Raw genomic sequence first — 27,768 nt, 5'->3', positions numbered from 1 at the left:
GAGGGGGGGTGATTCAGCATGAACAGCCCAGACATCACCTTGTAGATAAAGTGGGCGTGGTTCCCATAGGGTAATGCTATGATTCGTACATTTTCAGGTTACAGACTTCACCAACATTAACTCTTATTTTCTCTACAGAGTGCTCACCTAGGGCCCACCGGATTTATAGCAGTTCGAGATTATGAAACTGTCCTGACTCCTGTCCAGAGAGAGAGGAGCTGTTCTCCCTGGGGAACATCCTTTACAACGCAACTGTTACAATGAAGTACCTTTACGACGCAACCATTACAACACACCTTTTACAACGACTCGCGCTGGGGGGCGCTCTAGGATAGGGAATAGTTTCCAACACCTTCCCTACTATTCACGGGGACTGGAGTTGGAATAGTAAATTGAACTATTCACTATCCAGCGCCCCCCAACGCAAGTCGTTGTAACGACTTGCGTTGTAAAACTTACGTCGTAAAGGCATGCGTTGTAATAGCATGCGTTGTAACGTCATACATCCGTTCTCCCTTGCTCTCAATCTCTGTTGTACCAAATCCTTCTTCCCAAGGTGGGAGAGGCCGAGTTTCCAATACGATCAGACCCCGGGGGGCTCTGTCCACGTGCACCGGGAGCCCTTCCTGCAAAGGAGGCAGTGAGGTCTGATAGCTGCAGAAGAACAGAGGGGGCAGATACTGCCAGGGGCACCCCTAGATGAACACAAGCTCTGTACAGGAGGAGAGATACTTCATCTGCAAGAATCAAACTCTGCAACCTGCAGGGTTCCTGTAAAGACTGATCCATACCAGGCCTGCTGACTTCAATCAGAGGATCATGGGATAGTGCACGCATCGATCTGGAGAAGACACTACTCACTCAGTCCTCGTCAGCACAAAAACCAGGTCTGAGAGATTTGAATCTCTGCTAATCTCAGTGAATCCCGGCAAATCCCCGACCATAAACTCCTGCCAGCCCAGCTCAGCTTCAGCCTGTCAGCCTGGGAGGCCTTACCTGCTGGAGAGAGAACAGCTCCATAACGTCTGGAAAAAGGGGCACAACCAAGAAACACAGTCCACCCCAGAACAAGTGATGTGCCCAACCCTGACTCAGGAGCACAACTAAGAAACGCAATTCACCACAGACCATGCAATGTCCCCATCCCTGCATCGAAATCACAACCAACACAGTCCACCACAGACCATGCAATGTCCCCATCCCTGCATCAAAAACACAACCAACACAGTCCACCACAGACCATGCAATGTCCCCATCCCTGCATCGAAATCACAACCAACACAGTCCACCACAGACCATGCAATGTCCCCATCCCTGCATCGAAATCACAACCAACACAGTCCACCACAGACCATGCAATGTCCCCATCCCTGCATCGAAATCACAACCAACACAGTCCACCACAGACCATGCAATGTCCCCATCCCTGCATCAAAAACACAACCAACACAGTCCACCACAGACCATGCAATGTCCCCATCCCTGCATCAAAAACACAACCAACACAGTCCACCACAGACCATGCAATGTCCCCATCCCTGCATCAAAAACACAACCAACACAGTCCACCACAGACCATGCAATGTCCCCATCCCTTCATCAAAAACACAACCAACACAGTCCACCACAGACCATGCAATGTCCCCATCCCTGCATCGAAATCACAACCAACACAGTCCACCACAGACCATGCAATGTCCCCATCCCTGCATCAAAAACACAGCCAACACAGTCAACCACAGACCATGCAATGTCCCCATCCCTGCATCAAAAACACAACCAACACAGTCCACCACAGACCATGCAATGTCCCCATCCCTGCATCGAAAACACAACCAACACAGTCCACCACAGACCATGCAATGTCCCCATCCCTGCATCAAAAACACAACCAACACAGTCCACCACAGACCATGCAATGTCCCCATCCCTGCATCGAAATCACAACCAACACAGTCCACCACAGACCATGCAATGTCCTCATCCCTGCATCAAAAACACAACCAACAAAGTCCACCCCAGACCATGCAATGTCCCCATCCCTGCATCGAAATCACAACCAACACAGTCCACCACAGACCATGCAATGTCCCCATCCCTGCATCGAAATCACAACCAACACAGTCCACCACAGACCATGCAATGTCCCCATCCCTTCATCAAAAACACAACCAACACAGTCCACCACAGACCATGCAATGTCCCCATCCCTGCATCGAAATCACAACCAACAAAGTCCACCCCAGACCATGCAATGTCCCCATCCCTGCATCGAAATCACAACCAACACAGTCCACCACAGACCATGCAATGTCCCCATCCCTGCATCGAAATCACAACCAACACAGTCCACCACAGACCATGCAATGTCCCCATCCCTTCATCAAAAACACAACCAACACAGTCCACCACAGACCATGCAATGTCCGCATCCCTGCATCAAAATCACAACCAACACAGTCCACCACAGACCATGCAATGTCCCCATCCCTTCATCAAAAACACAACCAACACAGTCCACCACAGACCATGCAATGTCCCCATCCCTGCATCGAAAACACAACCAACAAAGTCCACCCCAGACCATGCAATGTCCCCATCCCAGCGTCAGGAACACAACCAAGAAACACAGTCCAACCCAGACCATGCAATGTCCCCATCCCAGCGTCAGGAACACAACCAAGAAACACAGTCCACCACAGACCATGCAATGTCCTCATCCCTGCATCAAAAACACAACCAACACAGTCCACCACGGACCATGCAATGTCCTCATCCCTGCATCAAAAACACAACCAACACAGTCCACCACAGACCATGCAATGTCCTCATCCCTGCATCAAAAACACAACCAACACAGTCCACCACAGACCATGCAATGTCCCCATCCCTGCATCAAAAACACAACCAACACAGTCCACCACAGACCATGCAATGTCCCCATCCCTGCATCGAAATCACAACCAACACAGTCCACCACAGACCATGCAATGTCCCCATCCCTGCATCGAAATCACAACCAACACAGTCCACCACAGACCATGCAATGTCCCCATCCCTGCATCGAAATCACAACCAACACAGTCCACCACAGACCATGCAATGTCCCCATCCCTGCATCGAAATCACAACCAACACAGTCCACCACAGACCATGCAATGTCCCCATCCCTGCATCAAAAACACAACCAACACAGTCCACCACAGACCATGCAATGTCCCCATCCCTGCATCAAAAACACAACCAACACAGTCCACCACAGACCATGCAATGTCCCCATCCCTGCATCAAAAACACAACCAACACAGTCCACCACAGACCATGCAATGTCCCCATCCCTGCATCAAAAACACAACCAACACAGTCCACCACAGACCATGCAATGTCCCCATCCCTGCATCAAAAACACAACCAACACAGTCCACCACAGACCATGCAATGTCCCCATCCCTGCATCAAAAACACAACCAACACAGTCCACCACAGACCATGCAATGTCCCCATCCCTGCATCAAAAACACAACCAACACAGTCCACCACAGACCATGCAATGTCCGCATCCCTGCATCAAAAACACAACCAACACAGTCCACCACAGACCATGCAATGTCCCCATCCCTTCATCAAAAACACAACCAACACAGTCCACCACAGACCATGCAATGTCCCCATCCCTGCATCGAAAACACAACCAACACAGTCCACCGCAAACCATGCAATGTCCCCATCCCTGCATCAAAAACACAACCAACACAGTCCACCGCAAACCATGCAATGTCCCCATCCCTGCATCGAAAACACAACCAACACAGTCCACCACAGACCATGCAATGTCCCCATCCCTGCATCAAAAACACAACCAACACAGTCCACCACAGACCATGCAATGTCCCCATCCCTGCATCGAAAACACAACCAACACAGTCCACCACAGACCATGTAATGTCCCCATCCCTTCATCAAAAACACAACCAACACAGTCCACCGCAAACCATGCAATGTCCCCATCCCTGCATCAAAAACACAACCAACACAGTCCACCACAGACCATGCAATGTCCCCATCCCTGCATCGAAAACACAACCAACACAGTCCACCACAGACCATGTAATGTCCCCATCCCTGCATCAAAAACACAACCAACACAGTCCACCGCAAACCATGCAATGTCCCCATCCCTTCATCAAAAACACAACCAACACAGTCCACCACAGACCATGCAATGTCCCCATCCCTTCATCAAAAACACAACCAACACAGTCCACCACAGACCATGCAATGTCCCCATCCCTGCATCGAAATCACAACCAACACAGTCCACCACAGACCATGCAATGTCCCCATCCCTGCATCGAAAACACAACCAACACAGTCCACCACAGACCATGCAATGTCCGCATCCCTGCATCGAAATCACAACCAACACAGTCCACCACAGACCATGCAATGTCCCCATCCCTTTATCAAAAACACAACCAACACAGTCCACCACAGACCATGCAATGTCCCCATCCCTGCATCGAAATCACAACCAACACAGTCCACCACAGACCATGCAATGTCCCCATCCCTTCATCAAAAACACAACCAACACAGTCCACCACAGACCATGCAATGTCCCCATCCCTGCATCGAAAACACAACCAACAAAGTCCACCCCAGACCATGCAATGTCCCCATCCCTTCATCAAAAACACAACCAACACAGTCCACCACAGACCATGCAATGTCCCCATCCCTGCATCAAAAACACAACCAACACAGTCCACCACAGACCATGTAATGTCCCCATCCCTGCATCAAAAACACAACCAACACAGTCCACCACAGACCATGCAATGTCCGCATCCCTGCATCAAAAACACAACCAACACAGTCCACCACAGACCATGCAATGTCCCCATCCCTGCATCAAAAACACAACCAACACAGTCCACCACAGACCATGCAATGTCCCCATCCCTGCATCAAAAACACAACCAACACAGTCCACCACAGACCATGCAATGTCCCCATCCCTGCATCAAAAACACAACCAACACAGTCCACCACAGACCATGTAATGTCCCCATCCCTGCATCAAAAACACAACCAACACAGTCCACCACAGACCATGCAATGTCCGCATCCCTGCATCAAAAACACAACCAACACAGTCCACCACAGACCATGCAATGTCCCCATCCCTGCATCAAAAACACAACCAACACAGTCCACCACAGACCATGCAATGTCCCCATCCCTGCATCAAAAACACAACCAACACAGTCCACCACAGACCATGCAATGTCCCCATCCCTGCATCGAAAACACAACCAACAAAGTCCACCCCAGACCATGCAATGTCCCCATCCCTTCATCAAAAACACAACCAACACAGTCCACCACAGACCATGCAATGTCCCCATCCCTGCATCGAAATCACAACCAACACAGTCCACCACAGACCATGCAATGTCCCCATCCCTGCATCAAAAACACAACCAACACAGTCCACCACAGACCATGCAATGTCCCCATCCCTGCATCAAAAACACAACCAACACAGTCCACCACAGACCATGCAATGTCCCCATCCCTGCATCAAAAACACAACCAACACAGTCCACCACAGACCATGCAATGTCCCCATCCCTGCATCAAAAACACAACCAACACAGTCCACCACAGACCATGTAATGTCCCCATCCCTGCATCAAAAACACAACCAACACAGTCCACCACAGACCATGCAATGTCCGCATCCCTGCATCAAAAACACAACCAACACAGTCCACCACAGACCATGCAATGTCCCCATCCCTGCATCAAAAACACAACCAACACAGTCCACCACAGACCATGCAATGTCCCCATCCCAGCGTCAGGAACACAACCAAGAAACACAGTCCACCACAGACCATGTAATGTCCCCATCCCTGCATCAAAAACACAACCAACACAGTCCACCACAGACCATGCAATGTCCCCATCCCTGCATCAAAAACACAACCAACACAGTCCACCACAGACCATGCAATGTCCCCATCCCTGCATCAAAAACACAACCAACTCAGTCCACCACAGACCATGCAATGTCCCCATCCCTGCATCAAAAACACAACCAACACAGTCCACCACAGACCATGCAATGTCCCCATCCCTGTATCAAAAACACAACCAACACAGTCCACCACAGACCATGCAATGTCCCCATCCCTGCATCAAAAACACAACCAACACAGTCCACCACAGACCATGCAATGTCCCCATCCCAGCGTCAGGAACACAACCAATTCTACCTGGGAAGAGTGAGATCAGTTGGAGTCCTTGTTTTTGGCCGTCGGACATGGGCTCGCCTCCAAAAAAATCCCGTACAGTAAAAAGTTTGGGAGTGACTCTTAGTGAGGATCTTACCTTGGAAAGTCAAATCGGAACAGTGGTCTCCTCGGGGTTTTTTCAACTGAGGAAGATTAAGAAAATAGCACATCTCCTCACAGGTTTGGCCTTAATTCAGACAGTTAGTGCTCTAGTCCTGTCTCATATCGATTTTTCTAATGGCCTCTACCTGGGGGCGCCTATTGGCCAACTTAAAAGATTGCAATACTTGCAAAATCAAGCTGCGAGACTTATTTTTAAAGTCCCGAAGTGGGAATCGATTAGACATGGACTAGAGACTTTGCACTGGCTGCCTGTGGAACAGAGAGCTACATTCAAGGTGGGCTGTATTGTGTTCAAGGCTTTGGAGGGTAAGGGCCCCATGTTCCTTAGACAACTGCTGCGTAAATATAAACCCTTACGCAGCTTGAGATCAATCCACAAAGACCTACTTGAGGTCCCTCGTTTCAAAAAGAAACGACAGGGAGGTAGCAGTTTTCAATTTTTAGCTGCTTCATTGTGGAACTCCCTCCCTTTGACCCTGCGACACAGTAAGGACCTCCTTGCCTTTAGGAAGGCATTTAAAACTTTTCTTTTCTCTCAGGCTTATTGTAAATAGTGATTATATGTCTTTTATGTACTGTTATGTTTGATTCTCTCACCAGCGCCAAGAAGCCTTTGGGCGTATGTGCGCTTAACAAATAATAAATAACATAACATAACATAACATAACATAACCAAGAAACACAGTCCACCACAGACCATGCAATGTCCTCATCCCTGCATCAAAAACACAACCAACACAGTCCACCACAGACCATGCAATGTCCCCATCCCAGCGTCAGGAACACAACCAAGAAACACAGTCCACCACAGACCATGCAATGTCCTCATCCCTACATCAGAAACAATACCGAGAAACACAGTCCGCCACAGACCATGCAATGTCCCCATCCCTGCACCAGGAACACAAACAAGAAACAGTCCATGCCAGACCACACGATATATCTATCCTGCATCAGTAACACAACACACAACAAAGACACACAGTCCACCCTAGACTATGTGATGTCCCCAAACCTGCATCAGGAACACAAACAAGAAACACAGTCCATCCCAGACTATCGGATGCCCTCATACCTGCATCGCAAAAGTTCTTTATTTATTCTAGTTTTCCCTCTTTCTTCTTTTTGTGCAGGAAGGTATGCCTTCCTGCACAAATATCAATCTGGCTTACACCGCAAAGACCCTTGCACCATGGTGCAAAAGTGCCTGCGTTGGCGCTAGGCAGCACATTGTTTACCATCGCTAGGAAACGGCAGGAGTTTGCAGTATTGTTAAATACGGTGTTTTCCTGCCATGTCCGTGTCACGCAGCAAGGGAGCTTGCTGTGCTGCACTGTGTCACATATTGATACATAAGCCCCTCAGTTCACTTCCGATAGAGCACCTCTTGGTGCACAAATGTTGGTGCAGTCTGAGCACAGACATCACAGAGGTGCTAATGACAGGCACCAACAGTTTTTCTCGGGTGGTTTCTGGGTCTGGCTGGTGACAAATAGGGGGAGATGTACAATGAAGTGGCGGAGCGTGTCATTAGCCTCCTGGGCTTAACCACACGCTCCACCACTTCTGAAACACAAGGCTGAACCATATTTACAAGAATGTGGTGCAGCCTTGTGTTTCCCCTTGCAATTGCGCTAACTTTAGCAACTTAGCGCCAACGCAGGCACCCTTGCACCAGAGTGCAAGGGTGTCTCTGTGCAGGGGAGGGTTGGTTCTGTGTAGGAAGGTGTCCCTTCCTGCACAGAAACTATCCTAAAATGCCATTTTGTAACTGCCTCATGCAGCACACATGAAAGTTACAAAATGACATTTTCTGAAAAGGTTTGTTTATGTACAGAAAGGGACACCTGCCTGTTCATAAACAAACCATGGCATTTTGCTTTTTCCATGTGTGCTGCACAAGGAAGCACACATGGAAAAAGCAAAAACGAGGAAAAATAATGCATTTCTCCTCGTTTCGCCAACTTAAGACCAGGATTTTCCTGGTCTTAATTTTGGCACTGCCTCCTACGTACGCCACCCTTGTACATAGGGGGCAGCGTCAAATACAATGGGTGTTGCGGTGGAACACCCACCACAACACCCACTGCACTCCCCTTTCACGCTAAACACAGTGAGAAAGGGTGCCTTATGTACAAGGCAGCGTTTAGGCCATTTAAAGTGGCTTAACGCTGCCTTGTACATAAGGTAAAGCTCCTATCACCACGGGAACGTCACCAAAAGTGAAGTTCCCGTGGCGATAGCTGCTTGTATATATGCCCCATAGTTTTTGGGGGTTTCCATTTTATGCACTAATAATGATGATTAATATGTATTTTTACACACACACACACACACACACACCCACACACACACACACACACACACACACACACACACACACACACATATACACATATAAATTGAAATTGAAACAAATTACATATGATATGAAGAACCATATTTATTAATATACTTTAGTTATGCCACATTTTCATGTAAAATGCCATTTTAGCCAAGATCGATACCATATCTGTCACTCACTCCTGTTTCCCCGCACACCTCCTCTCCACACAGGCTTTGCAGAAGACTCAGTTGAACTGATGACACAATGGTTATTCCCACTCCTGTAGTTGTCTTGGTAATGTTGAACTTATTATGGAGAGGATACAAGACTGCAACAAATATATTACCTTGTTTGTTTTTACACTGGACCCAGTCATTGAGAGAAAGTCCCCTTGTCGAAGTTTCTTATTATTTACAACATTTCCAGATGACATTATCATAGAGGGTCTTGAGTTATTTTTTCCGGAAAACTGGCATGGTGCTTATGTTTTAATGTATGACATTTCTTTTTTTGTGTTCTGGTTTTCTAAAGAAATCCCACTTTTGCTCACACAACAATGATTTTGTAGTTTGTCTAGTTTAGCATGCAAGAAGTTTGTACAAAAAAACACTTGATTATGGGGGTGAGCCAAAAATATTTTAGCTTTCTTTGATGCTACTCAGATGCTGTCCAAGTTCCTTCTTATTTTGCTGCTCACTTGGGACTTAGAATAAGACTCTGATTTTTTTTGTAATAAAACCTTTTTACTTTCCATTCAACTAGAACTCAATTATTGAGTTGCCCCCATTACTTATTGAACTGTTTTACTTTGCTAATTGATGGCGGGGAGGTGCCTTAACACGGGGACACACTGCCTCATGAAACGTCGGTTTAACACCTTCGCTGCGGCGGCTATTCTGCCGCAGCGCTAAGGGGGCGGGGGGTTGCGTGGCGCTCACACGCTGGTGACGGAACCGCTTCGTCACCAGCCTCGGGTGAGCTGTGCTGATGACGGAGCGGTTCCGTCATGGCCTCGCCCACTCAATGGAACGCGCTGCGCAGACGCGAAATCAGCGCCGCGCAGACGCGTCGGGCGGGCCATGACGGAACCGCTCCGTCATCAGCACAGCGCCACCGCGGCTGATGACGGAGCGGTTCCGTCATCAGCATCGATGCGGTTAACACCTCTCCAATCCAGCAAACTGCAGAAGAACTGAACGGGAAAACCTTTGGGATGCCCAAGTTTAGGGACACGTTTTTGGTACCACTGTGGCTCTGGCGGAGCTAAGCGGTCAGAGAAACCGATATAATACTTTGTATGCCTCACAGACTCCTTTGTTCAAATCCCCTACAGACATTACCAGCTTGTGTAATCTTGAAGTAAAGCATTTTTACTAGCTAGCCACATCATTTGCGACGAATAATATCTTAATGTCCAATCTACTTTTTCAGTTTGTCATAACTTTACAACAAAGACAATTCTTGGGAAATTTGAGAGGCCTTTAAGACATATGTGGTGCTCAGTGCTCACATAGCATGTATTTAATTTTTCACTCTCACCGACCACTAGTAAGGTAGAGGGCCACAACTGCTTATGCAGTGAAAATCACTTAAAATGAATATGACTTATGCCAATGGAGGGGGTTCTTTGTATATGTTATATAAAAGGGAAAAATAATGTTTAAAAAAAATAAAAAATTAATACAACTTGTTGTAATTACAAAACTCTAAATTGTTTAGCCGCGTTATAGAATTAATAGCTATCCTAATCTGGAAATACCTATCAGGACTGGGCAGTATGTATAAGTAAGAGCCAGCCCACATTGAAGCATTTCCTCTGTAAGATAACTATTGTATAGGCTGTACCAAAAGTCTATCCAGGGTTAATTATTCTACAATAACATTGTACTTGCCCTTTTAAACAAAACATTATGCAAGTGGTATTATAGTATTTCCCTATTTTTAAGACACCTTTACCAAGTAATCCGCATGAATACATTTTTAATTAAATGTAAGTACATTTTTAGGTCTCCTGGCGTTTAACAGCGCGTCAGCGCTGTGTCCGTCAGGAGATCTTTTGTCACTGACTGTGCTCCCCAGGAGACAGTACTGGCCGCGCGCATTTTGTCTCCGAGGAGGCGATTAGAGCTGGCCACGCGCACGCGAACGAGCGCTGTGGCCAGCTGCTGTCTCCTGGGAAGCTCCCACACGCATGCGCATTCACACAGACACAGACACACACACGAGCACCCATGCACGCACGCACGCACATACATACATACATATATACAGAGACACACACTCTCCCATGCATACACACACACACGAGTGCGCCGAGGCCCCCCCACCCCCCCAGCCTTCACACTCTCCCATGCATACACACACACACGAGTGCGCCGAGGCCCCCCCAGCCTTTTGAAACTTACCTGGGCAATGTCGGGGACTCTTCTCTCAGCACGCGGCGCCCAACCTCCTGCTAGCGCGGCCCCGGGTCTCCACACCGCTCACAGGAGCCCCGGGCCGCGAGACGCATCGACTCCGCCTGCCTCCTCTTCCGGTCTGGACGTGGCCCCGCCCCCGTCACAGGCGACCGAGCCTGACTTCCGGGGCGGCCTCCGTGTATTCCGTCCGTGGATTCTTTCCGTCTTCTGTTTTTCTTGTCGTTTGATCTGTAACTGATGCAAGGCAACCTGTATCAGGGTGATGTCCAACCAGCAAGGTCCAAAGATGATTTGCGCCGCATAGGCCCCAGCCCGTCACATTGAACGATGGTTTTAGCAGAGAGTCGGATTGTAATGGCATTGCGGTATCCAAGGTGCAATGTTGTGACTGTAATACACAGAGAAGTCTTGTGGGTTGCGGTAAGGAATGTAGAATTCCTCCATTAGTTGTAGCAGGTGAAAGAAGACATTTTGGTGAGAACACTATTTTAAGATGAAATTTAGAGGTTTCACGCATTTTGGATTGGTTCAGGAGGCCTTTTATTGATAGTGCGGAGCTGAACGGAAGGAACGTGAAGTTGATGGGCCTGGACCAGGATCTCCATTTGGACGCACTAAGGTGCAGTGTGTTTTGATGCTACTGCGTCTGACTGTGTGTTGGGCACACTCTGATTGGTTGCAGAACCCTTGATTTTTTGAGAAGTTTTAAGTATAACAGTGTTTATTTGGTGGTATTTTTTTAAATCTTTGATTACTTTTTCGCCGAATGGTGCTTGTGCAACTTTAGCAAGGAGTTATGGAGTATCAGGTTTGGTGCTTGCAAGCTTGATCTCATCTACTGGACTCAGGTTATGTACTAAACAGCAGCTCCTGCCAGGCACGTCCAAGGGTAATGGATGCATATTTTATCTTCCCAGTAGGAGGGCGCTGTAGCCTTAGAGTAACAAACAGTCAGAGAATGGCTGTAGATAATGAGGACTCTGCTCCCCAGCCTCCACTTGCACCGCCACCAGAGGTGCCAGTGCGTGATGTGGAAAGCAAGCGCTGGAAGTTCCTGGCTTGCTACCTCTGTTTCCATGGCTTCATGACGCAGCTGCGACCAGGAGAGAGCTTTATAACCCCGTATCTGCTGGGGACTGATAAAAATTTCACCAAAGAGGAGGTAAGAAAAGTTTGGAATTAGCCCACATTGTAGAACATTGAACCACTACAGCATTGCAGTTCACATAGACAATGCAATCCATTCTTTGTGTTGAGTCCAGAGGAAAGCGGAAACACAGATAAATGGATTTCTTTTAGAGAGATTACTATATTGTGACCGTCTGTTATACCTCACTTACAACCTGTGAGATCTTACACTGCCCTGAGCTCTGTTGTAAGCGGCCCTCTGCCCTAAGATTTACTGAACACCTCATGAACAGTTGATTTGCACATTGTTTGCCATCTCAGTCTCATCAAGAGCGCGCGCTGCCAGGGCTCAGCGTCAGTCCGTCAGCGCGGGACAAGCACGTGGATTTATGACGTTACTGATAGCCCTGTCAGGGGCCTTCACGCTGAGGGTCGATAAAATGAGTACCATTGAACAAAGGATCTTTGACCATTCAATAGCACAACTAAACTTTCAGTGAGCTTACAGAGAGCCCCCTTTTCGGTCACAGGCTGCTCTGAAGACAGGCAGTAGCAGTAAAACACACTACTGTGTGTGTCACTACACTGTCCGAACACCGTTATCTTACTGGGACATGTGGTATGGTAACAGTTATGTATTACACTGGTGGCCAAAGGAGCTAATGTGCCTACTCCAAGGATCTGTGAATGCAGAGTAGTGAATGGAGAGTAGTGAGTAGTGAGTGCCGAGTACTGAGTAGTGAGTGCAGAGTAGTGAGTAGTGAGTGCAGAGTAGTGAGTGCAGAGTAGTGAGTAGTGAGTGCAGAGTAGTGAGTAGTGAGTGCAGAGTAGTGAGTAGTGAGTGCAGAGTAGTGAGCAGTGAGTGCAGAGTAGTGAGTAGTGAGTAGTGAGTGCAGAGTAGTGAGTAGTGAGTGCAGAGTAGTGAGTGCAGAGTAGTGAGTAGTGAGTGCAGAGTAGTGAGTAGTGAGTGCAGAGTAGTGAGTAGTGAGTGCAGAGTAGTGAGCAGTGAGTGCAGAGTAGTGAGTGCAGAGTAGTGAGTGCAGAGTAGTGAGTAGTGAGTGCAGAGTAGTGAGCAGTGAGTGCAGAGTAGTGAGTGCAGAGTAGTGAGTGCAGAGTAGTGAGCTGCCTCAAGTGAAGTACTCTGGTACCCAAGGATGACTAGCAAACAATATTATTCACAACGTTGCTTACTATTCAGCAACATTTGACAGTTTGCAAATCATCTTTATACAACAATTCAGAGTTTGATAACAAGTTAATGTAACACATTGTAATATACAATGCCAATAGCTCAAACTTTAAAGCTGGGAGACCTATTGCATTGTAAATGCTTGTTTAAATATGAATTTGAAAACCTTTTTAGATCTTGGTTTTGAGACAGTTTTAGCTGACTCACAGGCTATTTTCTATGCGAAAAATCATGCATAACAAATATACAAAGAGGGGCTTTTGGTCAGGCTTCGTTCATAGGCCTGATAATTCACATCCACCTTTGCTTTCACTCAATACAGCACACAAAAGAAGGCCCTGAAGCAGACCGCTTTGCCCATTGGCTCCCTTCTCTTTGAATGACTGCATGAAGCTTGTGCACATTGTTCACATTCATTTAAAATAGTTCAATACTCTTAAGTGACAAAGCTGGTTTAAAGTATGCTTTTTCATTTTTATTTTTATTTGTATATTAACTTTGGATATCAAGTTAGATTGTGATTTGTTTCCTGTCCCTTTGTTTAAATGGCATTTTAACATTAAAGCTGTCTGCAACATGTGTGCCTGGTTGGATGCTGATTTCTTCGTACCACCATCACAAAAATAATAATAAATTACACAGCACAACTGAAGGGCTTGATTTTGAATTAAAAAAAAACTAGTCAGACAACCACATCAGTGTGCCCCTCTGGCTAGAAGGGGTTGAGAAGCAGGGCTGTACCGGGCATTGGGTGTTTTCCCAGGAGGCTGGAAGGGTGGGGGCCGGTTTTGCACATAGCAGGGGCCGGTTTTGTTACTGGGGGCCTGTTTTGCAGCAGTTCTACAATATCAGCCCCTAACAATAAATGCACCAGTGCTTCACACTTGCACCCGGCCTCCCACCCCGGGTGCTGGTCTGGCAAAGTTGCCAGGGCTGCTTTGAGTTCCCCGTCCGGCCCTGTTGAGAAGGGGACCTATAGTGTCAACGGTGGTGGCGGCTGTGTGACACCCTCAGTCCTGGACAGTTTCCTGATGTGTTTGAGTGACTGCCTTCTGTCTGGTTCTCTCCAGTTGTGAGGTTGCTTGTGGCTCCTGGCAAACATTAGTCTCCTGGGTCATACTCTAGTCTCCTGGTCAGCGAGCGGCTCCTGGTCACAGCAAGCAGTTTATCTCTCTGCTAGGGTAGGTCACAGCTGCATGGTTACACCATAAACTCTGGCCCATCCCAAGGTTGGGGTGGAAATAAGAACTTTCAGGGTCCTGTCGATGGTCAGATGTCCCTCTCTGCTGGTGCAGTAGATCTGCTCTAGATGTAGGGATGAACATGGCGTACTGACTCAAGGGGCCTTTATTTAGCTCACACCGGAGGCATGGCCTTGAAACCTTGGCCAATGAAAAGACGTGTCTTGTTTAAGATCCACATTCTGGCCAATCAGAGGCAGGAACATCTTCCTGGTCTTTCGCCACAAATGAGGGGTGAATGTAGGCACTAGATTTTCACAGGAATGTGTATTCCAAATGGGACAGTGTAGACTGTCTGATGGCATATCTGGTTTTGCAGCTAGCCCTCAGGACAGTATAAAATAGTATGGCCACAAGATATAGGTTTAATGAGTCACATTTTGGAAGCAGGGTTATGGTATATGGTATTTTTGGGCAGGCCTGGAGGTAGACCTACCAAACACATTATAAAAAACAGTTTGAGTGAGCCAATTCTCCTGAGTAAACCTGTCTCCTGGTGGTAACTGTACCAGTTGTCGAAGTGGGAGAATCTGAGGGGCACGACGTGTCCATACTTTTTTAATTTTAGAAAAACAGTTCCCCTACATTTTGTGTAAAGACAACCGTCCGAGGACAGTTAATTGCGTGAGTTGAACAGTTTCAGCTGAAGTGTAAGGCAGGTAAACTCCTGTGCTGTGAAATCAAGGGAGCGGCAGACAGCTAAACAAGCCTTCCTGCCAGGGTGCCTGTTGCCGCAAAGAAATTTAAATGTACAGAACTGGTCAATCTGCAAATGTAAAGGGTGCTTGAAGCCGCTATTGGCTTTGATTGATTCAGTCACTTGAAGCTTCCTGATGACAAACATTTATTCTTTTTGAGCGGTGTTGTAAGTGAGAAATCAGCTAAGCTCTAAAGTGTGTGGTTTTTTAAAAGATAGTAAAAGACAGTTATGAACAAAATTGCTTCCTGATGACACACATTTATTTTTTTTGAGAGGCATTGTAAGGGAGCTACCACCTAAGCTGTGAAATGGGTGCTTTTAAAAGACAGTTGTATAAAAATAAAAAAAGTTCTACTACATACAGTCTGGGTATTACTAAAATCTATTTTGGAAGCACTTTTTTTATCTTAAACCTTTTTGCGTATTTTTAGCAGTTTATCTTATATTGTGTGTAATGCACGTTTAAAATAAAGACATATGTTCACAGTGCTTTCTGTCACAGACTGGTAAATTGTAGGACTAAACATACACAAGTCACTCCACTGCACTAACCAGGATTCAATTCTCTGTTGCAATGCATTAAATAAAAGAGGTTTCATAATGTACGAAAGTGCATTTTCCACTGTTTAACATAACTTGCATTTAATTTTCATTTGAGCTGTGTGTTATTTTATATGTAGGTACCTGAAGGTGAAAGACCGAAAAAAGTAACAGAATATTTAGTTTTTTTAGCCATGCCTTTGACCATGTCCCTCTGACTCACTCCACCCCCATTGTGAGCAACATCACAGTTTCCATACTTTGTAGGTCTCAACAAGGCAGCGCATGTGCTGTCTCTTCAAGACATGCTGTATCTAGTCTGTGGGCTTTGAGCACGCCCATCATTTTTATTTGTTCTTTAGTGTACGTTCAGAAATGCTTGCTTTCATGTAGTGCAAACGGTGTATTTGTCCCTCCTTTTGGTGTTTGGTTCCCACCTAGGGTAAAAGACCCTATTACATTTCTTCGTTCTCTTCTGTCTATTTGTGTTAGTTTCAGCGCACTCTTTTTTTGTTTTGTCTCGGCTCATCTTCTCTGAATGTTGTGTTTGTTCTACATGTTCTCAGCTGACAGCATTTTCATTTTCACCTTACAGACGGTATTTACATTTTTTCATTGTATTCAGAATACCTCTGCATATGTGCTCAGCTGACAGCATTTTCCACCCACACACAGTATTCACATTTTTGCAATTGTTAAGTCTTAGTGTTTTTTTTTTTTTTTACAAAGAGAGCACGCCAAGACTAACTAATGGCATTTTCACTTATCCACCAACACACGGTATTTACATTTCTGCAAATTGTCATGTCTCTGCGTTTGTGCTCAGCTGATGGCATTTTCAATTCCGCCACACACTGTATTTACATTTCTGCAATTGACCTGTTTTAGTGTTTTTCGTTTTGCTTGAATGCTGAGAGCACATCTATGGTACATCACTATGACTCCTCTTGCAGAATTTAACTCCTCCTACAATATCTCTAAGCCAATGACAATCAAACATGCGCCCTATAATTGTCTCTGATTGTTTACACTCTGCAGGGAAGTGACTTATGCGCTTGCGCGATGTCCCAGATGGTCAAAATAGTGACAGTGGACGCTGTTCCTCCCCTCAACGTTTAGCAGTGTAGTGTGATGCCGTGTTCCATGAGCCCGGCTGTCCTGCTCTGTCGCTGTCGCCGCCTGCCCTGGGATGCTGAGGAAGCGAATGCAGTGCCAGCAGAGCATAATCAATAGGAAAATATTGAAACTGCTGATTGGATTGACTCTGATCGCCTATGTGGCCTATGAGTTTGGGCGGCTTCATTTATTACTGGTAGTTATGGCTCTGGATCTCCCTGCAGACACTGCAACCTTTCTCCTCCCTCCTCCTGGGACCAGGACTCCTCACAATCTGCAATATTTGAATTGTGGTGGTTTTTGATGCTCATCTCACCTGCTACTGTTGCTGCCCTTCTCCCCTCTCTTTAGGAGCAGGTAGCTCCTGTGTCACCATCCCTAGGCCCCCATTAGGATGGTGGGCGGACTTTGCCCGCCCGACACCCTTGCAGAAAACGGGACCGCCCGCCTTAAGGGCGAGGGTCCCGAGGTTAGCATTAGGATGCGCCCGCCACAGTGGCGGGCGCATCCCTCATTGCTAACATTGTAACCGGCGGTGCTCACTGCACCGTCCGCCACATTGTCAGAAATGCATGCATGCATTTGCATACACGAAGCGGCAGGCACCGTGCGGTGCCTGCTGCTTCATGCATGCAAATGTTGGGGGGTACCACAGGTACCCCCGTGTGCACCCCCCACCCTTCCTTCACTCTGGGGGCCCGCAGGGGGCCCCCAGAGTGAAGACCGCATGCCCTTCCGTGGCGGCATCGCCGCCACAGAAAGGCATCTGAATTGGCACATCTTAATATGGCTGGCGGTGTCTATTAGACACCGCTACCATATTAATCCTTTTCCGCCCCGGCCACAAGGCGACCATGGCGAAAAAGCGGTGGACGGTCTTTCCGTCCCACGCGGTCCCCCCGCCATACTAATATGGCGGGGGGAATTTACTTGCGGATGTCGGGTGGATTGCCCCCACCAGGCCGGCGGTGGCTACCGCCAGCCTGTCGGGGGCAATCCGCCCGACATACTAATGGGCCTCTTAGTGTTTACCCATGCTTTTCAAGTTCCTTGCTCGTTGTTTATGCCCTAACAATGTTATAAAGCACGGAATTTGATTAGTTGCTGCAGGTTCTCTTTCCCATATAGTTGCTTTTAAGTCATATAGTTGCCTTGAGCCATATTTGGTTCCAGTATCTTGCTCAATACAGTGAAATTCCCGTTTACATATATTTGGTTTTAAGGCAATAAAGCAGAAGTAAAACTTGCTCAATCCAGTAAAAGAAAATCGCTTTCCCAAATGCTGATTCATTTAGAGCATGCTATAATGTGCCTATAAGTGTCAAAGCTTCCACGTTAAAGAACAGTAGATGTTGTAGCACCCAGGATAATGTGCTGCATGGCTAAATGCTTATAAGGTCCCAAAGGCAAGACCTACAGGCTATGCCAATGCTTGTTTTAATGAACCGTGACCACAGAACTGTACAAAAGTGTGTTTTCTAGTTGGGGGTGTGCACTGTGGGTGAACCCCCTGGCCAGCAGAGTTTGGAGGTTTGTCGGCGTGACATGAAAGACATGGCGTCGCCATACAGACCATGAAGGGCAGAAGGGCAAGATGGAAAACATGTCCGAACCATGAAATCTCAATGCATTCTGTCCATAAGTGACCCCCTCACCCACATGTATTTACTTGTGGTCTTTTAATGCTGTTCTGTATTGTGCCTTTTCTCACACTTGTCCCTTTAACTCCCCCTCTCTGCAGGTGAGCACGCGGATGGAGTGAGTGACAAGGACATCATACTCATCCATTCGTGCCGGCAGTGGACGACGGTGACGGCGCACAGCCTGGAGGAGGGGCACTACGTCATTGGCCCAAAGATTGACATCCCGCTGCAGTATCCAGGTACTCGGAGAGCACCTGGGGGTGGGATTGCAGGCCTCCACAGGGGGGCTAAGTTCGAAGAGTGAACAAACTGCATGCTAGAGAGATGCACAACGGGGGAGGGAAGATTTCCTTTCTGTTTTTATCTGTTGTGTTGTAGATAGTTTACAAAACAAAGCGCCGGGACACTCTTTGAGTAGCTGTGCGCTATATAAAACCCCAGTATAACATAACATAACATAACATAACATTTATGGCATTTATAGGAATTTCAAGTGTGTGACATGAGGTATGTCTAAAGCCTTATGCTAGTTTGAGGTGTATCGAATTAGAGAATTTTTTTTTAGCTAGGCCACACTTTATTGCTATGAGCTTTCACTTCAGCTTTGAGAAAGAAATTACAAAGAAAACTATCAAAACTTTTTTAGGAGGGGGCAGGAGTCCAAACAATGCACCAGTCATGACCTACACAGGTACATGGAAAAAAATTATTAAAAAAAATAATACATCTATACTTAGCTACATAAACTTACGTTCAAACTACTGTAGTAATGTATATTCTGTCGGGGATTTTTTTAGACAATATTCTGACGCACAACGTCCTGTCCCATCCTGGAAACCCACACTAATGTGCTCCTCTCGACGGATGGAGTTTGTATTTGCAAACTTCAGGGGGGGGGGGGGCGAGCGCCAACAAATGCATTCTGTGGGGTGTGGGAAGGAAGATATCAGTGGAGAAAATACTTGGTGGAGAAATGATTAAAAAGTACAGATGCTCGTTAGTTTTAAATTTCCTTCGGGTAGGCGAGTACTTCCGGATACTAAAACTGATGCATTTCACAGGATAACCCTTCAAATTATTTTCAAATCTTTCAATTGACTCCAAATGTGCGTGAAATCCCACTGGAGCAAATTTACGCCTTTTTTGCCTATGTTTTTGAGACTCCAGTCGAGCTGCTAATAATAATAGTGCACAAAATGTTCTTGTCCTAGAAATAAAGTCCAGGTTTCATGTACCATGTTAGCCAAGCATAATATAAATAGCTTAATTCGATAAAAGCCCAAGCAATCAGTGCATTAATAAGCCTAACAAAATAATCTATTAGTAAACTTTTGGGATGAAGAGATTGTTTCACAGGACCTTTAATAAAACATTTAGGGCCTCATTCATGAGAAGTGATGCATCGCTGCGTGAAAGCAGCGATGCGTCACTTCTCAGTGCGCCCTCCTTGCGACATACCTGATGCGTCATATTTAATGTATGGGGCATCATGTAGCAAGGAGTTACAGATACGTCAGTATTCCTGACGTGTCTGTTTGGCGCAAAAGTGACGCATTGCTGGAGTGTGACGCAACTCCAGCAATGTGTCCTTTCACATGGGGCAAGCCCCATGTGAAAGGGCCTGCGTCAGTCTTACACCTGCTGTGAGGCAGGCGCAAGATTTTGACGCAACGGTGTCCTAGAAGTGATGCAGTGAAATCTCATAGATTTCCCTGTGCCACTTATACAAGGCTTTTTGCGGGGGAACGCCCCCCCTGCCTACATTATACCTGATGCAGGTATAATGTAGCGCAGGGGTTTACAAAGTGATGCATCTGCTTTGTAAATAGTGCGCAACAGGAGGCATGTTTTACACCGCTGATGCTTCACAAAAAGTGACGCATCGGAAGCGCAAAACCGACGCAAGGGCTCATAAATGAGGCCCTTAGAATCTGTCTTCAGTGATGTCTCATCTACAAGCTGTGGACTGCCCACGGATTTGTAGGAAGGGTTCTTCTAGTGAGGAGCAGTGTAGGCCACACTGTGGAGCCAGACGTCACCCTCCACAGAGGAGGATTCTGGGAAGGACTGTAGAGCAGTGCACAATTGATCCTCACTGGATTCCAAAGTTGCATCTATGTGTCCGCGTCGGTGCGCCCAGCCTGCACCACTCTATGGTGAACAGGGCTTCCATGGAAAGCTGTGTGTAGCATACCAGGCTGTGAGTAGGGAGACCAGGAGGCTGGTGGGGCTGGGGAAAGTCACATCAGTATTTCCGAGATGCAAGTTGAAGTGGGGCGGTGTCCTTCGTTCTGTCCGTGATTGGCATGTAGGCTGAGGAAAGCCAGTCAAAGGTCAGTTTCAGCTCTGAAAACTCAGTGCCTGTCAAAAATCAAGGGGCCCAATTCACAGAACTAATTTAAGACAAAATCCTAAACTTACTACCATTTTGGTATTCACAGAAGGCACTTACTCATCAATGAGTAAGTGCCTTCTGTGAATACCAAAATGAGTAAGTTACTCAAAATGAGTAAGTGCCTTCTGTGAATACCAAAATGAGTAAGTTACTCAAAATGAGTAAGTTACTCAAAATGTGTAAGTTACTCAAAATGAGTAAATAAGTGCCTTCTGTGAATACCAAAATGGTAGTAAGTTTAGGATTTTGTCTTAAGTTAGTTCTGTGAATCGGGACCATAATGTGTGTGTTAGACTGTCAGCTTCCATAACCGTGCTGATATAAGGCCCTTATGAATCAGGTGCAGTTACACACATATCAAAGGTGGGGATATTAAAGCCTGGCGGGCTGGGGATGCACCAGCCCAGCAACAAGCAGTGTCTCTGAAAGTGCAGTAGAGGTGTCTCAGAATGTGTTACATGTCAGCTCTATGCCTCTCAGAGGGTGATATGAGCAGGAAAAGAAAAAAGGCACATTCTGCCAGAAGGGCTGGGGTGGAGTCAATCAAAGGTGCAGCCGATATCACTGAAAACCTTGTGATGCTGTCCTCAAATCTGGTCAAATGCCAGATTGCTGCATGTGAAAGGCCAACATGCCCTGGGCACAGCCCATAACATGTTGAGTCGTTTAATCCTATACACTGGTGGGGGCTGGGCGGAGTCAGATGCTACGCCCCCTGTTATTGGCTGTACCCAATGATTATGTCCTCTGGTTTTGATTGGTTGATTGTGTCCAGGGGGTGTACCTGGTTCTGTTGTCTGTTTTTTTGCATTGTTGTGGTTGGGTCTGGTTCTGTCCTCTAGTCTGTACTTGGTGTGCTCTGTGTTTGACTGTGTCTGGGTCATATCCGGTTATGTTGTTTTCTGCTGACTGTATGTGAGATTCCACTTACAAGTATACCCTGATTTTGCCTGTATCCAGTGTTTTAACTGGTTCCGCTCTCTGCTATTGATTCTATGCAGGGTTTTTTGGCGATGTCGCTTGCTATTGACGATATACAGAGTTATACATAGCTAAGTCCTCTGGTTCAATCCTGTGTTACCCACTGTATCAGAGTTGGACCTGGTTTCTTCATCCACTAGTGACGGTTACCAGGGGTTACCTGGTTGCGTTCTCTAGTTTTGACCGTATCTAAGGTTATTGGGGTTCTACCTACTCATCTCCACTGGTTGACTGTGTCCTGAGTTTTAAATGGCTATGTTCTCTTCTGCTCACTATATCTGGGGATTTACCTGGTGACGTCAGCTGCTATAGACAACATCCACAGTTTTACCTGGTTATGTCCCCTGCTTGTAACAGTAGCTAGAGCTCTGCATGGTCAGGTGTTCTGGTTCTGACTGTATCCTGGTTTGCACCCTTCTGTGTCCCCTGTTACTTACTAGATAGGAGTTTAATCTAGTTACTGCCTCACCTATTGACTGTCTCCGGGGTTGTACCTGGTTACTGTCTCACCTATTGACTGTCACTAGAGTTGTACCTGGTTACTGCCGTGCCTATTGACTGTCACCAGGGTTGTATCTGGTTGCTGCCTTTACTACTGACCTTCACCAAGGTTGTACCGGTTTCTGCATCTACTATTTATTGTTGCCTGGATTGTACCTAGTTACTGCCTGTACTATTGATTGTCACCGGTGTCACCAGGGTTGTACCTAGTCACTAGGTACTAGCATTGACCATCCCCAGGTTTGTCATTGGTTCTGCCTCTACTATTCTGTTACCTGGGTTATACATGGTTACTGGCTGTACTATTTAACGTGGTTACTATCTCTACTATTGACCTTCACCAGAGTTTAACCTGGTTACTGCCTGTACTATTTATCATCCTCAAGGTTGTGCCTGGTTACATCTTCCTCTACTGACAGTCACCCAGGTTCCACCTAGGACCTGCCTCTATTATTGACCACCCGAGGTTTCTCCCTGATTCTGCCTCTGCTATTGACTGCTACCAAGGCTGACCTGGTCACACCCTGTACCATTGACTGCTATCAGGGTGGTACCTGGCTACTACTCAGCACTGAAATTCCTGGCAAAGATATAGGCTCAGTTATTGCAGTCACTTAGCGTTGACCAATGGGGAGGGTTCCACAGCAGCCCCTTGAGTCGAGTGACGCTTATATTCGCTCCCTGCTCCCAACAATGATCCAGTCCCTCATCCTGGCTCTAATTAAGTCTCCTTTCCACCATGTTGAAACTACAATCACAGTTAATATGAGCCAGCCATTAAGGCTAACGTAGATAAACGATACAGATATTACTGTTTCTTCTGGCACTAGACCAGACAAGTCAGTTCACCACACGCAGATCAACAAGCAGCCGCAGTCAGGATTGCACGCGCCATTTTGTTCTTACCACAGATAGTGGGTGTCGACAGCAGCACAATTAGAAAGTAAGCACAAAGGTGTATCTGGGGACATTGGTAGACCCGATGGCTCTCAGGCCGAATAGGAGTCAAAGGGCGCCATGCGTTTCGGAGAAATGCCGACCAATCCTTGGCGTTTCTCAAATCTTTGCACTCAATTGATGCTATGTGGTAAGCGACTACAAGGGATACATCTCTGGAACAACACATGGACTACTCAGAAGGGCAGATATGTGTGATGGACAAGCCTTCGTATCCGACTCCTTGCCAATATGCATAATCTCTTCGGCTTCGACTATGGCCAAGTAGTTTGCAAAATGGTATGTATGAAAGAATTTGGGTGCAAAATAAGGAATCGCAAAATTTGCCATTCCTTATTTTGCTATTACATTTAAGGAATCGCAAATTTTGCGATTACTTAAATGCAATGTATTAATCAAAAAAGAATTCCAAAATACCCTTAAGGAATCCCAAATTACCACAAACTTCTAGCTGGTGGTAAGTTGCGATTTCCTTGAAAAATGCACATTTCAGCTTTTTTCAAAGTGCCATGTGACGCACATACATGCCCTTAGGGCATGTATGTGCACCACATGTGCACCCATGCTTATTTCAGGGGTGGAACGGGGTGTCCTTTGGACACCCCTGCACCCTTGAAATTATTCTCAATCTGCAATTGGCAAATTGTGAATCGCAAATTGAGAAAAAACTCCCATTCCTTCCTATGGGCCTCCTGGCCCATAGAAATGTATGGGAAATTATTCATTAATTGCGAATTCGCAATTTGTGAATTCGCAATTAAGGAATATCAAGAAATCGCTAAAAAATTGCGTTTTTCTTGATACATACCATTTTGCGATTCTGAAATAGCGATTTCTTAAAAATCGCTAATACAGAATCGCAAATTGGTTCCTTGATACATATGGCCCTTTGCTCAGTCACATGTTCCACCCCTGTCCTCTCCCCTCAAGTCCTCTGTTCTGGATTCAGAATGTGTTCCTCGGTTTGTCCCATGTTCCCACTGCCACAGCCTTGTGTACTGGAGAGGTTGCTGTAGGCACATGTGAAGGGCCAGCACTTTACACAACAGATTTTTCTGTGGTGTAATCTCTCACCGCGATGGCACGACCTTGGGCCAACCTGCAATCATTCTGGGCGTTTGACAGGAAACGAATAACACTCCTAACCTATCACTTCCGGGTCACTGGCTATTAAAGCCAGGCACCAACAAAAACCCTGTAAAATCCCAAACATTGAGGCTTAGGGGTCAAAGTGCGGCTCACTCGGGCAGTTCATTAAAGGAAGGGGGAGTGGGGGGGGGCTTCCAGGCGCATGAATGGACAGATGCAGCAGGGGGAGGAAGGGGGTGGGGCGCAGTGATATTTTAGGCCTCTTCCCTCACTCCCACTGCCGCCCTGAGAGCTTTAATGACCCGTTTAAGTGCGTCCCTCTCTGACAGTGATTCACGCTGATAAATAAGTAATGTGAAATGTATCTAGGAAGGGGGGGGAGGGGCAGCTAAGCGCCGCTCCCTGCGGGGGAGGCGAGGCCAGGAGAGGGGGAGGGGCCGGGCCTGGAGCTGGTTCAGCAATGTGTTAAGCGGATGCGCTGCGCCCATTCATAAAAAGAAGTCCCGCGGGAGGAGCGCGCGGGCGCGCGCCACTGTGTCTATGCACCGAGCATCCATTGCTGAGCCTCAACCGTGCTCGATGCATCATCGCTGCAAGTGAGCAGCTGCGCACTCACCCTGCTGGGCAATGACAACAAGAGCTTATTTTTAGGTCTGCCTGAATGCAGCTTCAGGCCTTTTAACCAAGGACCTTTGGATAATAATAATGATGGAGGGCCCGATTCCCAGAACTAACTTAAGACAAAATCCTAAACTTACTACCATTTCGGTATTCACAGAAGTTAGGGGTCCTAACTTTAGGACTCCTAAATGTCATCTGTGAATACCAAAATGAGTAAGTGCCTTCTGTGAATACCAAAATGAGTAAGTGCCTTCTGGGAATACCAAAATGAGTAAGTGCCTTCTGTGAATACCAAAATGGTAGTAAGTTTAGGATTTTGTCTTAAATTAGTTCTGAGAATCGGGCCCGGATTGATTGGAAGATTTTAGGTCTGCTTAGCTAGATTTATGTTAAGATCTTCGAATTGAAGGTTTCTTGGACAACAAAAACAGCTATTTCCTTTTTATTAGGGTTATAATGACAGTAATACTATTCAGAGGTCAAAGTGGGCAGTATGTGTGGACCACGAAGCACCCATACTTTTTGAATTAACAAAAACAGTTTCCCTATTTTTTGTTAATCTGCAAACCTATAGATTGGAAGCAGGTATTGGCTGCAATTCATGGAGTCACTTGAAGCTTTGTGATGGCAAAGATGTATTCTTTTTGAGAGATATTGTTACCAGCTGGGCTGTGAAGTTTGCGCTATTAATGGGAATGTATAAAAATGTTTGCAATAGGTACAGTCTGTGTATTACCAAGTTTTATATTTTGAAGCACTTTAAAAAAAAAACATAAACCTAAATCTTCTTGCGCCTTTTGTGGCACCCTATCTTATACTGTGTGTAATGCAAGTGTAAAATAATGATTTACATATTCACAGTGCTTTCTGTCACAGTCTGGGATGTCATAGCACTAAAAAAATCACAAGTCTCTATTCTCCGCTGCACCAACCAGGACTCAGTTCTGTGGCACGCTGGTTACACAGAGACATCTGCAGTGATCACATTAACCAAGAGAGATTTAATAACGTAAAATAGTGCCTTTTCCACTGATTCGTTTACCTTGCATTTATTGTTCATTTAAGCTGTGCATTACTTTACATGCAGTTTGGAGAAGGTGAAAGACCAATATAACAGTTACAAAATATTTTGGTATTTTTTACCCGCACCCTTGACCCCCCCTTCACACTCACTGACCCTGCACCATGGTTCTCGCATCACAGCTCCCATGCTTTTCTAAAATGTGCTTCAACCTCCTTGACTTATGACAATATGTTAATAATTTGGGGCCAGATGTAGGAAGCCTAATTCCGGTCGGTAATGGCCGAAATGACCGAATTTTGCCCGTTACAGACTGGAATTAGGTTTTTGTGATGTAGGTGGCCAATTTACAGATTCGGTAAATACCGAATCGGTATTTACCGATTCGGCATTGAATCATCATTTACCGATTCGGTATTTACCGAATCGGTAAATGACAAGTAGGAAACACTTTGAAGGGTGCTTCTGTGCTTTAAGGATTCGTTATTTACCACCAACTATTAGTTGGTGGTAAATAACGAATACCTCTGTAAATGCAAATCTGTGCATTTACACCAGTGCCATGTGGCAGACATACATGCCCTTAGGGCATGTATGTGTGCCACATGTGCACACAAGCACTATTAAGGGGTGCAACAGGGTGTCAATGTGACACCCTGCCACCCTTGACTCTTTCCCCATTTTACCGAATCGGTATTTACCGATTCGGTAATTGCCATTCATTCCTATGGGCCTTCAGGCCCATAGGAATGAATGGCAATTACCGAATCGGTAAAGACCGATTCGGTAAATACCGAATCTTACCGATTCAGTAATTTTTACCGAATGTTTTGCTACATAGCATTTACCGATTCTAAAATACCGAATCGACTGGCCCACGTTTGGTCCACATGGGTTTCTAAAAAATAAATAAAAAAAAATAAAAATAAAATACCGAATCGGTAAAATTCGGTATTTTAGAATCGGTAAATACTATTTACCTACATCTAGTCCTATATTATTAATAAGGCTGCAGGAAGGGCTCTATGAGGTCCTCATCATCATCATAATAAGAACAAGCATTTGCAATGCAATAGGTCTCGCATTAGGAAAGTGTGAGCTATTGGTATTGTAAATGACAATTTTTTTTAATATGTGTTGGCTTTAAAATATCTAAATTAATAGCATTGTTATTCACAAAGCCAATAGCTTACACTTTTCTAATGCAAGTCCTATTGGCTATGGCAATGCTTATTGGTAGCAAGCAAGGACAGTGTTGTTGTGGTGCTGAGTGATGATGTGGTTGGGCTGAGTGATGTGGTGGTGTATTAGAGTGATGTGGTGGTGTATTAGAGTGATGTGGTGGTGTCCCAGAGTGAAGTGGTGGTGTCCCAGAGTGATGTGGTGGTGTCCCCGAGTGATGTGGTGGTGTCCCTGAGTGATGTGGTGGTGTTCCTGAGTGATGTGGTGGTGCCCCTGAGTGATGTGGAGGTGTCCCT

General features: G+C 46.2%; 1 protein-coding gene across 1 annotated transcript in view; it reads left to right on the top strand.

Moving 5' to 3' along the window:
• The window catches only part of GAREM2 (GRB2 associated regulator of MAPK1 subtype 2), a 355,526-nt gene that overhangs the window by 63,354 nt on the left and 264,404 nt on the right, over positions 1-27,768 (top strand). The window contains exon 2 of the mRNA XM_078647169.1: positions 18,824-18,964. Coding sequence (XP_078503295.1) covers positions 18,824-18,964 — 141 coding nt within the window. The remainder of the gene's footprint in view (positions 1-18,823; positions 18,965-27,768) is intronic.

This window comes from Lissotriton helveticus, chromosome 6, assembly GCF_964261635.1.
Source record: "Lissotriton helveticus chromosome 6, aLisHel1.1, whole genome shotgun sequence".
Classification (NCBI taxonomy): Eukaryota; Metazoa; Chordata; class Amphibia; order Caudata; family Salamandridae; genus Lissotriton; species Lissotriton helveticus.
This window is presented reverse-complemented; position numbering and strand designations above follow the sequence as displayed.